The 17,124-nt window shown below is 43.0% G+C and overlaps 1 protein-coding gene across 4 annotated transcripts in view; it reads left to right on the top strand.

The window, feature by feature from the left end:
* Nucleotides 1-15,097, top strand: part of SHPRH (SNF2 histone linker PHD RING helicase) — a 92,464-nt gene extending 77,367 nt beyond the window's left edge. For all 4 annotated transcript variants that reach the window (XM_066248494.1, XM_066248496.1, XM_066248493.1 and 1 more), the window contains exons 26-30: nt 1,389-1,481; nt 2,133-2,219; nt 3,289-3,467; nt 10,123-10,203; nt 11,349-15,097. In XM_066248494.1, the coding sequence (XP_066104591.1) occupies nt 1,389-1,481; nt 2,133-2,219; nt 3,289-3,467; nt 10,123-10,203; nt 11,349-11,442 (534 nt within the window). In that variant the 3' untranslated portion in view covers nt 11,443-15,097. The remainder of the gene's footprint in view (nt 1-1,388; nt 1,482-2,132; nt 2,220-3,288; nt 3,468-10,122; nt 10,204-11,348) is intronic.
* Nucleotides 15,098-17,124: the final 2,027 nt, after the last annotated feature.

Here is a 17,124-nt window from a genome sequence, read left to right as displayed (position 1 = left end):
GAGTGCTCATCTCTAATGTCTCGGAAAGATAAATTATTGAATCTCTACTGTTGTGCTAGATGCTTTGTGTGTATTTCTCATCTAACCATCACAGCACCCTTTGGGAGTAGATACAGTCATCATCCCCGCTTGACTAAGAAGGAAAATAAGGCTGGGAAAGGTTAGAATCTATAACTAGTGAGATGTAGAACTGGCAGTTGAACTTGGATTTTATCTTATTCAAAACCCTACGCCCTTAATCTCCATGGCATACCATCCCTAGAGCATTCCAGAAGAAAAATTTTCTCAATGAAGATTATAAAAACACGTGCTTTTTTCCTTCATCTTACAATTTCTTCATTTTTTGCTTATTTTCATATTCTGATGAAAATGGTTGTGCAAAAAGCATCCTTTAAGTGTTTATTTAGCTTTGTGTAAAGCCCAGTCCAAGTGGACATTTGTACCTCTGTCATTTGTCCTTTGTAATGTCATTGTAGGAAAGGATTTTTCATGGTTTGGACCCTTCACTATTTTCTTAAATTGGAGTTTGGATATATTGTATTAACATTTCTTTTTTTTTTTTTTAATTATTTATTTATTTATTTATTCATTTTAGAAAGAAGAGAGAGGAAGAGAGAGAGAGAGAGAGAGGAGAGAGACAGAGAGAGAAGGGGGGGAGGAGCAGGAAGCATCAATTCCCATATGTGCCTTGACCAGGCAAGCCCAGGGTTTTGAACCGGCGACCTCAGCATTTCCAGGTCGACGCTTTACCCACTGCGCCACCACAGATCAGGCTGTATTAACATTTCTAGTGCCATAATAGCTAAAGTGAATAGCGTTTCAAGTAGATATATAATGTGCTTATCTAAAAGTAACAAAGTTTTATAATTACAGACCTAACCATTTAACTAAAAAATCTTACCTTCAGGGTCATATCACTGTATGATTTCTAGAATGCTTTTTTTTTTTTTTTTTTTTTTTTTTTTTTTTTTTTTTAATTTATTTATTCATTTTAGAGAGGAGGGGGGAGATAGATAGAGAGAGAGAGAGATTGAGAGAGAGAGAGAGAGAAGGGGGAGGAGCAGGAAGCATCAACTCCCATATGTGCCTTGACCAGGCAAGCCCAGGGTTTTGAACCGGCAACCTCAGTGTTTCTAGGTTGACGCTTTATCCACTGCGCCACCACAGGTCAGGCACTAGAATGCTTTTATATTCAATTCTCTCAGGGTATGAACTCCAGAACTTCTACACTTGGAGGCTAAAGATTTCCAGCAAATACAAAATAAGAGATAAACACATGTGTACCTATCATATAGTTTTTATAATAAAAGTGTTTTATATTGGTTTTCCATTTCATTGTTAACTAGATTTTATTTGGTAGTAATGTGTTTTCCTCTTTGTGTTTAAAGGGCAGTCATTCTACAAAAGTGGAAGCTGTGGTCAGAACTCTGCGGAGAATCCAGCTTAGAGATCCGGGAGCTAAAGCGCTCGTTTTCTCAACGGTATGACCAGCGTTTTCACCCTCAGTGTTAACGCAGACTGGCTTCTGTCTTTAATGAGTTTGTAACTGAGAATTATTAATGTTGGACATAATAGAGGTGAGATTTAGAATTACTGATAGGCTTTTCCACATTAGATTTTTTTCCATGACCATACAATAGAATATTTTTACAGAATTTTATGATGTTTCACAAGACAATTCCTATAGCTACATTTCATGTTTTTATATTAGTTATACTTATGGATTTTCTTGTATTAATGTTTCTTAAAATTAGGATCTATAACCTTTGAAGTCTCATTTTACAAATAAATTTAATTGTTTAAGAAAAAGAAGATCAACTGAATAATGTATGGAATAAAAATTCCTGTTTTCATTTTGGAGAGATAAGTAACCACATTCATTAAGCACTCCATTATTTCTTTTCTATTATTTATGTTTATCTTAATTCAGTTCTCAAAGATATATGTTTTTTCACCTTTAGCATTTGATTTAAAAAAAAAACATTTCAAGATAGAACTAAATAACATTGACAGTACTTCATTTAAAGGTTATGGTTTTGTATTAATTCTGAGGTACAAAAGTTATTTTGACTGCCTTTTTAAATTTTGTTTCTGTGAAAGCTATGTGTAAATTTGTTATTATTTGTTCTTAGTGGCAAGATGTATTAGATATTATTTCAAAAGCTCTCGTGGACAACAACATGGAATTTGCACAGATCAGTCGTATTAAGACATTTCAGGTATGTCAAAAAGATTTTCTCATGTTTTTTGAAGCGGATTCAGTGTATATTAAAACTTCTGTTGGCCCTAGCCTGTTGGCTCAGCAGTAGAGTGTTGGCCCAGCATATGGAAGTCCTGGGTTTGATTCCCGGCCAGGGCACACAGGAGAAGCACCCATCTGCTTCTCCACCCCTCCCCCTATCCTTCCTCTCTGTCTCTCTCTTCCCCTCCTGCAGCCAAGGCTCCATTAGAGCAAAGTTGGTTGGGCCTCCACCTCAGGCACTAGAATGACTCCGGTTGCAGTGGAGCAATGCCCCAGAGGGGCACAGCATTAACCCCCTGGTGGGCATGCCAGGTGTATCCTGTTTGGGCACATGCAGGACTCTGTCTCCCGCCCCCCCGCCCTGGTTCTCGCTTCGGAAAAATACAAAAAAACAAACAAACTTCTGTTAACTAGCTTACTTTTATGCACTGTCTTGTGTCTTGATAATTATAAAATCAACATTAGGAAGCAAAGTAGAGAAACTGTAGCTATTTTCTCTCTGTTCAGTTATACCTATAGCAAGATTCTTCTGACTTGAAGTATATTTCTTTCATATAGCAAAAATGGCCTATGGTAATACCTTTTGAATGGACAGAGGCCTTATGCCCCAGGAATTAGATTCTGAAGACACTGCATTAGGTTACACAGCGTGTGGTCAAATTATCTTTGCATCACACTCAGCACAGCAACAGATCCACACCGAAGAGACAAACACACAGGACAAGTGAACACTGAGCAGATTCCTGTCTCATTTGTCACATTCACTCCAACACATTCTTTCCCTTTCTTTTTTCTCTCAGCTCATATAGTTGAATTTCCATACAACACACATGTATACCTTGTGATTTCCCTACAGCTTATGTGACCCTTTTTTCCTCAAGTAACAGTTGGCATCTTCTAAAATTGGTGATTTTACATTTACTTTTCTTAGCTATTACATTTCACAAAGACCTGGATACCACTAGGCATATTTAACATGAGCTATAATATACTGCTCTTATTTTTAACTGATTCAGCTAAAATTTAAATGTATCTTTCTTTTTTAGGAGAACCTTTCAGCGTTTAAACATGATCCCGAAATCAATATTTTGCTGCTGCCCCTGCACACAGGCTCTAACGGGCTAACGATCATTGAAGCCACCCATGTGCTCCTGGTGGAGCCCATCCTGAACCCCGCGCACGAGCTCCAGGCCATCGGGAGGGTGCACCGGATCGGGCAGACCAAGTAAGGGCTCAGGACTGTTAGCTGCGGTCGCTGCAGGTTCCTGTAGGACACATCGGGGTCGGAACTCTTCATTTATGTTTCCAGCAACCTATTCATTCTCAGTCTCTTCCTCATTGATTACATTTTCAATATTATTACACAAACAAAGACATTTTAAAAGATTTCCAACCCTCCCTCCGCCAAGCAACAAACCCCCAAATTCTCCTAGACTTTTGTCTTTTCTCCTTCACAAACTGCCCTGATACATCAAAGCAGTTTCTTGAAATACTTAGGACAACTTCAGGGTTGAAAGCATGCATCCTAACTTCGGGAAGAATTGATTTCTTCTGTCTCAGGTAGCTGTCATAGGCATATTTCCTGCCTGCCTTAAGAAAAGACAGCCCCACTCTGAGACAGGGCCACTCTAAGAGACAATTAGATTTAGTTTGAGGCCCAGAGCAAACCTAATTGTATATATTATATAGTATGCACTATTTTTATTCAAATATTATAATGGGCCATTTTCCTTTATAAGTCCTCTTGGATGTTAGATGCCTTGTTCTTCAAGGAAATGCATCCATACAAAGAACTTATTAAATAAATATCAATTAAGTCTCTACTATATGTCGGACATTGGGCTGGATACTGAAGAGTCAAGTTGAACAAGACACAATCTGTTGCCCCCAGTGAGGTTAGCATGTAGTACAGGAAACAGAGGATTTAACACATTATACTAGGACATGCAAAAGTATAACAAAGGAAGGGAGTGATTAGGTTGTACCCTAGGGAGTCAGAAAAAACTTTATTAGGATTCGTCTTAAAGGAATAATTATTTCAGAATTGGATTAAAAGGGGGTTTCTCGCAGCCAAAAAGAGTTAGGTTTTCCGGAACACAGTGGAGATAACCAGCGTGATGTGTCTGGGGACTGTGGGGTTGCAGTTGCTGGGTACGAAGCGCGAGGAGAGGGATGGCAGGAGCTGTGATCTTCTGTGCCACACGCAGCAGTAGCACTGCTCTGCGAGCACGGGCCGGCAGGACACGGGAGGGCTCAGTGGTGAGCACGCAGGACACATCCACCTGACAGGCCCTTAGCAGAGTGGGACCAGGCAGTAGAGGAAGTGCAGGCTTGTTTTGCAGTACTACCAAATAGCATTGAAGATGTAGTCATGTCTTATTTGGTTGTTTACATGGTTTTGTTTTTGTTTATGTTTCTGTCTTATATTTTTAAACATAGACTTCGTCTTATCGATGTCTTTAAAGCGTGCCCTGGACTCTTCTTAGGCGTAAGGCCACACGTCTCAAGATATTTAACACTACTTGACAATTCCACTACGCTTCCCTAATGAACTCATTCTGCTGCATTCTGAGGAGACCATCTTAAGTCTTCTACACCTCCTTCCTCTCGCCATTGACAATGGTCTTGCCTCATGCAGCAGAAACAGATTCAATCAGATTAGAAGTGCCTCTTCTTTCCGTCACCAACATGATATCTACATACTTCATTCAGTGAATTTGTACTGAGCCCTGTCTGCCAGGCACTGTTCACCGTACTTGAGATGCCCTTGTGGGGCTTAAATTCTAGTTACAAGGAGTCGGTAGAGAGACAGATGGTAAACAATAAACAACAGTCTATACAGTGTTAGGAGTTAGAATGGTAGAGCGGGGGAGGGAGGATTAAGAGTGCAGGAGGCGGCCCTGGCCAGTTGGCTCAGCGGTAGAGCGTCGGCCTAGCGTGCGGAGGACCCGGGTTCGATTCCCGGCCAGGGCACATAGGAGAAGCGCCCATTTGCTTCTCCACCCCTCCGCCGCGCTTTCCTCTCCGTCTCTCTATTCCCCTCCCGCAACCAAGGCTCCATTGGAGCAAAGATGGCCCGGGCACTGGGGATGGCTCTGTGGCCTCTGCCTCAGGCGCTAGAATGGCTCTGGTTGCAACATGGCGACGCCCAGGATGGGCAGAGCATCGCCCCCTGGTGGACAGAGCGTCGCCCCTGGTGGGCGTGCCGGGTGGATCCCGGTCGGGCGCATGCGGGAGTCTGTCTGACTGTCTCCCTGTTTCCAGCTTCAGAAAAATGAAAAAAAAAAAAAAAAAAAAGAGTGCAGGAGGCTGGTCAGGAAGGCGTGGGTGGTCGGTCCTGTGAAGAAGGTACTGTCTGAACAGACAGATAGAGTGAGGTCAGGTCGGTCCTGTGGAGAAGGTACTGTGAACAGAGAGATAGAGTGAGGTCAGGTCGGTCCTATGGAGAAGGTACTGTCGGAACAGAGAGATAGAGTGAGGTCAGGTTGGTCCTATGGAGAAGGTACCGTCTGAACAGAGAGATAAAGTGTGGTCAGGTCGGTCCTATGGAGAAGGTACTGTGAACAGAGAGAGATAGAGTGAGGTCAGGTCGGTCCTATGGAGAAGGTACTGTCGGAACAGAGAGATAGAGTGAGGTCAGGTCGGTCCTATGGAGAAGGTACTGTGAACAGAGAGATAGAGTGAGGTCAGGTCAGTCCTATGGAGAAGGTACCGTCTGAACAGAGAGATAAAGTGTGGTCTGGTCGGTCCTATGGAGAAGGTACTGTGAACAGAGAGATATAAAGTGAGGTCAGGTCGGTCCTATGGAGAAGGTACTATGAATAGAGAGATATAGAGTGAGGTCAGGTCGGTCCTATGGAGAAGGTACTGTGAACAGAGAGATATAAAGTGAGGTCAGGTCGGTCCTATGGAGAAGGTACTGTGATCAGAGAGATAGAGTGAGGTCAGGTCGGTCCTGTGGAGAAGGTACTGTGATCAGAGAGATATAGAGTGAGGTCAGGTCGGTCCTGTGGAGAAGGTACTGTGATCAGAGAGATATAGAGTGAGGTCAGGTCGGTCCTGTGGAGAAGGTACTGTGAACAGAGAGATAGAGTGAGGTCAGGTCGGTCCTATGGAGAAGGTACTGTGAACAGAGAGATAGAGTGAGGTCAGGTTGGTCCTATGGAGAAGGTACTGTGAACAGAGAGAGATAGAGTGAGGTCAGGTCGGTCCTATGGAGAAGGTACTGTCGGAACAGAGAGATAGAGTGAGGTCAGGTCGGTCCTATGGAGAAGGTACTGTGAACAGAGAGATAGAGTGAGGTCAGGTCAGTCCTATGGAGAAGGTACCGTCTGAACAGAGAGATAAAGTGTGGTCTGGTCGGTCCTATGGAGAAGGTACTGTGAACAGAGAGATATAAAGTGAGGTCAGGTCGGTCCTATGGAGAAGGTACTATGAATAGAGAGATATAGAGTGAGGTCAGGTCGGTCCTGTGGAGAAGGTACTGTGAACAGAGAGATATAGAGTGAGGTCAGGTCGGGTCTGTGGAGAAGGTACTGTGAACAGAGAGATAGAGTGAGGTCAGGTTGGTCCTATGGAGAAGGTACTGTGAACAGAGAGATATAGAGTGAGGTCAGGTCGGTCCTATGGAGAAGGTACTGTGAACAGAGAGATAGAGTGAGGTCAGGTCGGTCCTATGGAGAAGGTACTGTGAACAGAGATAGAGTGAGGTCAGGTTGGTCCTATGGAGAAGGTACTGTGAACAGAGAGATATAGAGTGAGGTCAGGTCGGTCCTATGGAGAAGGTACTGTGAACAGAGAGATAGAGTGAGGTCAGGTTGGTCCTATGGAGAAGGTACTGTGAACAGAGAGATATAAAGTGAGGTCAGGTCGGTCCTATGGAGAAGGTACTGTGAACAGAGAGATAGAGTGAGGTCAGGTCGGTCCTATGGAGAAGGTACTGTGAACAGAGATAGAGTGAGGTCAGGTTGGTCCTATGGAGAAGGTACTGTGAACAGAGAGATATAGAGTGAGGTCAGGTCGGTCCTATGGAGAAGGTACTGTGATCAGAGAGATATAGAGTGAGGTCAGGTCGGTCCTATGGAGAAGGTACTGTGATCAGAGAGATATAGAGTGAGGTCAGGTTGGTCCTATGGAGAAGGTACTGTGAACAGAGAGATAGAGTGAGGTCAGGTCGGTCCTATGGAGAAGGTACTGTGAACAGAGATATAGAGTGAGGTCAGGTCGGGTCTGTGAAGAAGGTACTGTGAACAGAGAGATAGAGTGAGGTCAGGTTGGTCCTATGGAGAAGGTACTGTGAACAGAGAGATAGAGTGAGGTCAGGTCGGTCCTGTGGAGAAGATACTGTGAAAAGAGAGATATAGAGTGAGGTCAGGTCGGTCCTATGGAGAAGGTACTGTGATCAGAGAGATATAGAGTGAGGTCAGGAAAGCCCAACAGATGCCTGAGGGAAGAGTGTTCCTGACAGAATACTCCGCTCGAAGGCCCTGAGTCAGGAACACACCTGATGTGTTTCGGGGTTTCAAAAGAGCCAGAATTGCTGGAGTCGAATGAGCAGAGAAGAGAGGGGGAGGAGATGAAGTCAGACAGCTTGGCTGGACACAGGGCCCACAGGCCTTTGGAGTGCTCTGAGCGGAGGAGTGACGTGATCTAACGTAAGGATTGAAACAGTCACTGAGTTCCGGGTCTGGGCCCGGGGGGAGGGAAGCACGGAGACTAGAAGCAAGCAGACAAGGTAGAAGGCGGTGCAGTGATCCTGGTGGGGGTGGGACGGGACCTGGCCCATGTTCACAGCAGTGGCAGTGGTGAGGCATGGTCAGGTCTGATTTCTTTTGAAGGCAGAACCAGTGGTATTTGTGGACAGACTGGGCACGGGGTGTGAGAGAGTCGAGGTGAACACCATGGTTCTGGCCTGGACAGCTGAAGGATGCAGCACCTCTCTGTGGCCTGGGCAGACTGGAAGGCAGAGCAGATTTGGTGACAGAGGCAGAACTTCATGTTAGATCTAAATTTGAGATGTTTATTAGACATCCAAATGGAGATGTCTGTTCTCTAACTGGATGTAGATGTTCGGAGTCAAGGAGGAAAGCCTGGGTGGAGAGATATGTTGGGAAGTCACTAGCGTGGAGTGGGATTGCCAACAGAGAGTGTAGACAGAGGACCAAGGACAAGCCTCCAGGCACACCGAAGTGAAGGGCGCTGGGAACAGAGGAGACAGCAGCATAGAGGACAGAGCTCAAAGTGGGAGGAAGGAAACTGGAGGGGAGAGGCGTCCTCGGAGCCAAGTGAAGAATGGATCAGCTGTGCCAGTCCTGTCCGGATGTCAAGTGAGTGAGAATTGAGAATTGATCATTAGGTCTAGCGCAAGGAAATCAAACCGGTTTGGCCAGAGCAGCAGAGACATGGACTGGGGTGAGTGTGAGAGAGATTAGGATTTTATTTATTTATTAGCAACACTTACATAGCCTAGGGGTGTTAAGTGACCTGTCTGGGTCATGTGGCTCGGGAAAGTGGTGGCAGGTGTAAGACACAGCCATTAGGCCTTCACTGTCTGTGCTCTTGGCCCTGGGGCCCGGCTGCCTGTGGGAGCTGGGGGGACAGTGCCGGCCCCGGGGCCCGGCTGCCTGTGGGAGCTGGGGGACAGTGCTGTGAGGAGTCTCTCCTGCAGAGAGCAGGGGAAGGAGGAGGGGGCCGGGAGAGGGTTTCTCTTCCTCTTCACGTGGGAGAAATAGTAAGAGAATGATTTGTTAGAGAAACTATGAAGCAAGAGGTGGGGAGAAGGCTGGAGCTCTGGCCTTCAACGCAAGAGGTCTGATCCTCGGTGTGGAGCTCGGTGTTCGGCAGGAGCATGACACTTCTCTCTAGTACCGTGTGGGGAGGCTCCGTGTTTAGGACGTGCCTCTTTAGCGCCTGTCTATCCACGTCCATCTCTGCACCTGTGTCTGTGGACACAACACCTCCCCTCAGGTGCCTGTCTGATAGAAAACTCAAGGTTAATGTGGGCAGAACCGAACTATTCCCACCACACTGCCACCCACCCCGAGGCTGGCCCTCTGCAGGTGTGGCCCTGTCTGGTGTCTCACAGCATATGTCTAGGACCCTCCCATAGTTCTCCTTTCGTGCCTCCCATCCAAACCGTCATTCAGGCTTTGTCAGCTCCACCCCTAAAAGGTGCTCCTGGTCCCCTGAGCGCTGACTGCCTTCGCTGACACACCACGGCCCACCTACCCCTCACCTGGCTGACAACAGAACTTCACTGGCTTCTCTGTCACCCGCTTCGCTGCCCCACTGGTCCAGCCTCCGCGCAGCTGCCCCAGGGGTTTCTATAGCGTAATCAAGTGTACCTCAGCTCCTGCAGAAAACCCGCTGCTGGCTTCCCACTGGAACCGCAGTGTGATCCAAGCTCCTGCCACATCCTGCCAGCCCCGGCGTGCCGAGGCCTCCCGTCCAGGCTCACGTTCACCTCCCCCACATTTCTAGTGTGCTGCTGCCACGATAGTCACCCCTCTGCCCCCAGAACTTCGTAAGCCGCACCTAGCCTGCTCTCCTCCCGGGACTTGGCTTTTCATTCCTGCTCCTTTTGTTTGGGTACCCTTCCCACTCCTCCTTTGCCTGCGTTTCAACTCCTCTGTCAGCTCCTCCTGGCATTATCTGTACCTGAAAGTATCCTGATTGTTGATGTGTTTATTATTGTGTCTCCCCTCGTTAGAATGTTAGTTCATCGAGAATAAATAGCTCTGTTCACTGCTGAACACCCCTCCAGCACCTTGGCTAGTGCTTGCCACAGTGGGGACGAACTGACGGATGATATAGCATACACCAAATAGTTTGATGCCTTTAGTTTTAAGATGTGTTTAAACTTGTCATTATGTGCCTCCTAGACCTACTATTGTACACAGATTCTTAATTAAAGCAACCATAGAAGAAAGAATGCAAGGAATACGGAGAGCTGCTGAGAGGAGGTAGGTGGCAGGGGGAAGCCTTTCTGTTTATGTACAGGGTGTAAGTGAGCTGCTTCACTAGGTGGCCACCAGGCTGCTGAAAGATGGAAGTGTGAGTGCTCTTTGAAAGCGTGGTGTGGCATTTTACCTGTTCAAATGCTTCAACTGCTATTCGTTCTGTATATGACTTAACATGTTAATAGGGATTAAAATGCATAAAAATATTTGAACCATCCTACATTTCTTTACCACGTTGGATTTTTAAATGAAATCTACCTTCATGCCCGGCCTAAAAGCCTTAGTGTGTTATTTATAAAACAAAAGAGCTGCTTGGAACTTCACATTTGTTAGTCACGTGCAGATAGGAAGGACCAGACTAAGCCTCTGCTGGTCATTATGGTGTTAATTCTGAAGGCAGAGCAGCAGCAGAGACCAAAACAGCCCTGATTTTAAAAACTCAGCTTTGGAGTCCTAAAACTTGCTAATATTTATTCCAGAACTTGTTTTCTTTAAAGTTGTTTTGAAAACATCAACAAATGTCTTAGCACCCTCGTGAGATAGCACAGTAGAGATGATTCTCTTCAAAGGGATGTGTCCTTAGAGGACTTCTTTGCCTAGTTAGCACAGAAGCAGTTTGCGGCCAGGAATGGTCATCTGTGGTTTATGGAAAGTAAAGAGGCGACACGAGATTTTTGCCTCAAACATGAAGGCTTTTTGTTGTTGTTTTCATGCGTAATAGAATTCAGTGATTATATTTAAGTTGCCTCAGTTTTAGAAGAGCTGTTGACATTCTCTTAAAACAAATTAACTTTGCATGATAGGAAATGAACTGACGGTGAGAGCCCTAGTATCCGTGGGGGAGGAGAGTTTTTTCTCTGTTTTATTAATTGTGCCAAGAACAAGTATTTCTTATGACAAAGCCTGAAAATAATATATAGAAGTCTTCACTAATTTTAACAAGAAGTAATAATGATCCTATCACCTACTTTCTCCTGGGAGTTTCTTAAGACTTAGTTACAAATAATGTCCCTATGTTATCATAAGAATATAATATGATTATATTCATGTGTTATAACATATTATTATAGACTAGAACACTACATAGTACAAATAAAATCATTCATTCTTTGGTGTTTCTGACCCTGCTCGCCTGGAAAACCCTGCAGCCGCACGAACTCGGTGAAGCACGCCGAGGCCTCCGTCCTGACCGTGGCCGGCCTGGCGGACCTGTTTACCAGAGACACCGAGGACCTGGACTGAAGAGCCCTTGACACAGAGTGCGGACATGAGCGCATCTGCACGCTTAGCTCGTCGAGCGAAGTTACAAGGAAAACACCCAGTAGCTGTCAGTACACACTCTTCCTAGTTGAGTGAATTTGTTTTAGTTGTGCAGTGTCCTAGTAGTTACTGAGTCCTTCTCAATAAATACACCGTTTCCTGAGCTCTTACAAAGGTTTTTAATTTCTCCCAATAAAACGTTTATTTTTGTTCTAAAGAATATATCTGAGGGAATTAAGATACGTAAAACATACTATTCTTTTGATAAGGTCAGTCTTAAAAAGAGTTGGAATAAGAGGAAGTAATCTAGCCTAGTTTTCTATGACCTGCTTGTTAACCAACATGAGTCTTGTTTTTGGAAGGGCCTTTAGTATCTTTAGCATATGATTCAGCAATATCTTGTTAGTAATATCAATATTATAAATAGATGATAAATTTTGTTAACTCCTAGTCATTCAAGTAGGTTTAGATAACTCCATACATAGGAACGTCACAGTAATACAGCTCCTAACAGTGGTTAATATTCGGCAGGTGTGTCTTTTCTCTGTCTCTCGCGACTGCCTGTTTCTGTCCAGCACATGTTAAGTAGTGTCAGTGTAAGCAGTTCACTTTACATAGGCTTCCTAAGTGTATTACTGTTTACATTCAAATTATCTAACCTGCTTTCTCTACTTTTACTTTTTCTCATTAAGTTTTTACATGTTTTAAGAGTAAGGTATCTGTAAATATTACAATTTTTTAAACTTCAGTTTTTATTGTTATGACATGCAAATATGGCAAGTGTTTTAAAAAGCATTGTTATACTGATGTCTTGCGTTCTTTTTCATGTTCTTGTGTACCTAGTGACTTCTAATCACAAATTCCTAAATTTATGATTGGGTTTACCATTTTATTCCACTAATACTTATTTCAAGAACTAGTATTATATCTTTGAAGCAAGAGGATGTCATATTTACATACGCAGATAATTGTAAGTGCTGATGACTTCGTGTTCCTTCTTCTGTGAAGAAGCGGTGGGCTCTGGGGTTGGTAGCTTACGAGCAGTAGCTTAGCACGTCCCCGCCACTGGGCGTAACGCAGATGATCATGTTCTGTGTTGTTTTCTTTGAGCCGTTTTAAATGACCCTCAGGACTCATTAGCTTTACTTAGCCAACTTTAATAGAAATACCCCCTTGATCACATTTGTCCGAGAGGCTCTGGTGCTTAGTTAAGGTGCATTTTCTTATTCTACATTTGACATAATTCTGCTGAAGAAAACACACACATTTTTGGTGCTTATTCTTCAGTTGAATGGAGGTCTGCATGGATTCTTTTATATGATATTAAACAACTATTATTGGTATAGCTCTTTGCATATGAGCTTTCCTATGCGTTCACGTGTTTCATTTACCCAACAATCCTGTGAAGTTGTCATTTATATCATTCCTGTTTTCAAGGTAGAGAACTGAGGTTCAGAAATATTCAGAAACATGCTTGTAACACAGGCAAGTTTGACCATGGAGCTCAGGTCCCCGGCTCCAAATCTCATGTTCTTTCTCTAACTCACCTGTTATGCTGACATTCAGAAAGCCCATGGTTATAATTTAATGATGAGTATATTTTAGTATTTGTGTTTATTTTCTAGTATTCCTTTTGAACTAAAGTTTTAGGGGAAGCAATTTGATACGCTTAAATTTTGTAAAAAAAAAAATCTACGTATGTCACACACAAATGTAAATCTACCTGTCTATGTTAGAGGACACACTGCTCCTATTTATTTCTGTAAGATATCAGCAATTAAATAAATATCTTAGTGGAAGTTGAAATCTGGGGATTTATTTAATTTCTGAGCTGTGGAATATACAGTGTTTTTGTGGGGGGGGGGTTCGTTTGTTTTGCTTTCTCAACAAAATACATCAAAATTGCTTATAGTATAGAATCCCATATTTTACAGACATTTGTTACTTCTTTAAAACAGTTGTGACAATTCTCCCAAATACTTGTTCAAAACAAATACAGATCTAACCCCCACATCTTCTTGGCTGCAAAGGACTTTATTTTTCTTTTTTCATCATTTTATATTCTCTGAAATGTCCCTGTGCTTATAAATAGTTGTTCTTAAATGGGTGCTGTGCTGATGAACCGGAAACAATGAGGCAGTTGCAGTCTGTGGAGGGCTTAAGTGTGTGTGTCACAGGGAACCAGCTTCTGTGAAGTGAGTCAGATGAGCTTACAAGACTGAAAGACTTGTTTATATGGATACATACACACCATGGAAAATACATGCACCTAATTTCGTAACTTTTGCTTCAAACCAGATGTTTATTGACTGTGTTGATTGCAGCTTCAACTTTTCTCTTCGTATGTTCTCTCTGCAGAATGATCGATGCGTTTGATTTTAACAATTGGTCCCTTGCATATCATACTGATAACAACAGACTAAGGACTCCTGACATAATAATTTAACATGTAATCCACAAATACTTTACAAGTAATTATTAAGCCTAACAGTACTTATCAAAATATTTAGGAACTGAATTTAGCAATGCGAGATTAGCCATTGCCACAAGCTGCCCTTTCAAGTGGACAAAGGAAGAGATGGTGCCTATATAATCTCCCCTGCTGTCCTTGCAAGTTCTCCCAACATTGAGTGTGCTGGGCATTTTTTATGTTTATTAAGCTCAAAGGAGAATCTTTACAAAATGCAAAATCACCATGCTAAATGACCTCAGGTTTAGTTAAATGGAATAGAAAGCATCTTTCAGTTTCTCTAGAATTTTAACAAAATTCCACAATAATATGCCATTTCATAATTTTTAAATGGCATGCCAGTATAAAAATGGAATGTCATTAAAACAGGACAGGACTAAGAGAAATCTAATCTTCAATAGTGTTTCTTCAAAATAGGTTCAATTAACTATATTTTATAAAGTTTATGAGAATCCCCATGTACCTCTGTAACACTGTAGATCATGAACCCCCTGCAAGCCTCCCTTGGAGAAAGGACTGTGAGTAATTGCTTCTCCCGAAGGGAGTTCCCTACACTTCCAAAAGACCTATACTCAACACATCCGAGTTTGGAGTAAGGAAAGATTTATTGATCGAGAAGGCGCCTAATCAAGAAGATGGGGGCCTCAGAGCTTCCTCAAATCCATCTTAAGCAAGCAAAGAGTTCAGGCTTCCTCGAAGTCTAAGGAAAAGAAAATAGGAGGGATGTGTTTGTAAAAACTCAAGCCCAAAGCTGAATTCCTCTGATGATTTTCAAGTCTAAAGCCTGAGCTGGTAGCCTGAAGATTATGGGAATAAGGCCTGAACAAGATGGCATCAGAAAGACCAGGCATTTCACTGTTAGAGTTACAGAGCAGAAAAGTATCACGTAGAGAAAATATTAATAGCACGAGAACTTGGCAGGGACCAAAACGCCCATCTCTAGCCTTCCCTTGCCTTCATCAGGAGCTAACTCTGTGTCTTGTCTTTGAAGGTCCCTCACCATATATGGTATCCTGTTTCATTATTTAATATCAGTGACTCTCAAGATTGATTTTGTTCACTAAAACTAAACTTATGTTGAAACCAAATCTTTTGTACTGTAGCTTAGGCTTTTTTTCCCATGTAAAACAAAATTTAACCTCCGTTATCTGTATAATGATCCTTTATTACAAAAGACTATTGTTATAGAATTGTTCAGTAACTTTTTCTTTCTGCCTATCAAATACACATCCCTTCAGCCTTTTCTTAAAGGTCTTCCTCTTCAAACCCCTCCTAGTTTCTTAGTCTCCTGGAAACCGCGCCCCTGATAGAACCTATTCAAGGAAGAGTTTTGTGCAAACATATTTTTGGCATGTGGGATTTTTTCAGATCTGTGATCTTTATGACTCACACTTCTGATCATTGACCCCTCCAGTGCCTTACAGAGCAAATTTTTGTACCCAGATGTCCTTAGAAATTGAGTGTCTCCTCACTTTATTTATAATTTATTTAGGGGATGTCTACTGAGGTTTATTACCTGTATATGTTTTCTTTCAAGACCACTTACTTTGTATTTACCACATCTCTAATTCTGTGCTCAGACCTGTAAAGACGCCTTCTTCCCTTACTGTTACTCAGCTTCCAATAATCAGATGAACGCTACATCCACTGTGTTGTCCAAACTCTTCATAAAAAATGTTATTGACTAAAATGAGAACATTACTGCCTGTTGGTCATGTTAAATATGTTTCCTTTGACTGTCACAGAATAGTGTCTTCTTTGGAAAATGCAAACCTGTGTTTGAAAAGGGAATGTATGTTAGTGCCTGATCTTGCTTTGTTGTATCAGAATGTTTATAAATAATTAGCTATTAAAATGGTAAGCATCATTGTGGAGTTTGTATTTACTTAAAACTGTCTCAATGCTTTTCACGTTTTAAACCCTAATGGGCCATCAGGGGGCTGCCCCTATCTGCAGGAATGTTTTCTACCTTGTACTCAAATTCACCTTCCCAGAGGATTGGCTGCTTGCACGACAGGCTATGAAAAACCTTCACAGAACACTTCTGGCTTCCTGTTTGTTAACAGTGACTCAAGCAGACGTCTAATGTATGCAGTGAACTGTTTTTAAGGGAAGATACTGTTTTTACTCAATCTTTCTTGTGCATAGAGCAGAACATGAGCAAGTTTCCTTAAATATCTTTGGTCTTGCAAGTGTTAAGGTTAAAAACACTTTTACTGAGCAAACCACTTTTTAATTCTCTTCCTTCCTTTTTTTTTTTTTTTTTTAGCGAGGGGACAAACAGGTGAGAAGCATCAGTTGTTTATTGTGGCACCATAGTTGTTCATTGATTGCTTTCTCATACGTGCCTTGATGGGGGGGGGGGGAGTTACAGCAGACCGAGTAACCCCTTTGCTCAAGCCTACCACCTTGGGCTTTAAGCCAGCAACCTTTGGGCTCAGGACAGTGACAATGGGTCATGTCTATGATCCCTTGCTTAAGCCAGCGACCCCGCACTCTAGCCAGAAGAGCCTGCACTCAAGCCAGCGACCTCGGGGTTTCAAACCTGGGTCCCCTGCTTCCCAGTCTGACATGCTATCCATTGTGCCACCACCTACTCGGGCTCTTCCTTTCTTATCTGTTATTTTCCTCCTTGGTCTTAAAAAACTGTCTGCCTATGTATTGGAAATCAGCTCCCTGGAGAGAGTCCACCTGGCCTATGGCAGCCCAAACTGACAGAAACACAACCCATATAAACAAAAGCTCTAGAATTCTCACTAATTTTGATTCATAAAGATCCTGAGACCAGAAAGTTTGAGAACAAATGCAATAGCGTTTTTTTGTGTTTTTTTTTCCTGAAGCTGGAAACGGGGAGAGACAGACTCCCGCATGCGCCCGACCGGGATGCACCTGGCATGCCCACCAGGGGGCGACGCTCTGCCCTCCAGGGGGCGAATGCAATAGCGTATTTTTTAAAGTATCTTAAGTCTCATGAAGAGGAAGGCAGGTAATGGGCAGAACTTTCTTCCCGTGCTTATAGCAAGTTGTTATATGCCCATTTTTACTGATCATAGCCAAGGGCCTGTTGTGGAAAGAAAGCTACCCCTCAGCAACCACAACAGATGCAAGTTCGGTGGACTTCGTATACAACGAGGAGTTGTTTAATTTTGTATCTTACACTTTGTTAAAAAATCTAAATTGTTGAGATTGGATAT

Source organism: Saccopteryx bilineata, chromosome 12 (assembly GCF_036850765.1).
Source record: "Saccopteryx bilineata isolate mSacBil1 chromosome 12, mSacBil1_pri_phased_curated, whole genome shotgun sequence".
Lineage (NCBI taxonomy): Eukaryota > Metazoa > Chordata > Mammalia > Chiroptera > Emballonuridae > Saccopteryx > Saccopteryx bilineata.
The sequence above is the reverse complement of the archived record's forward strand: the minus strand, read 5'-3'. Positions and strand labels throughout refer to the sequence as shown.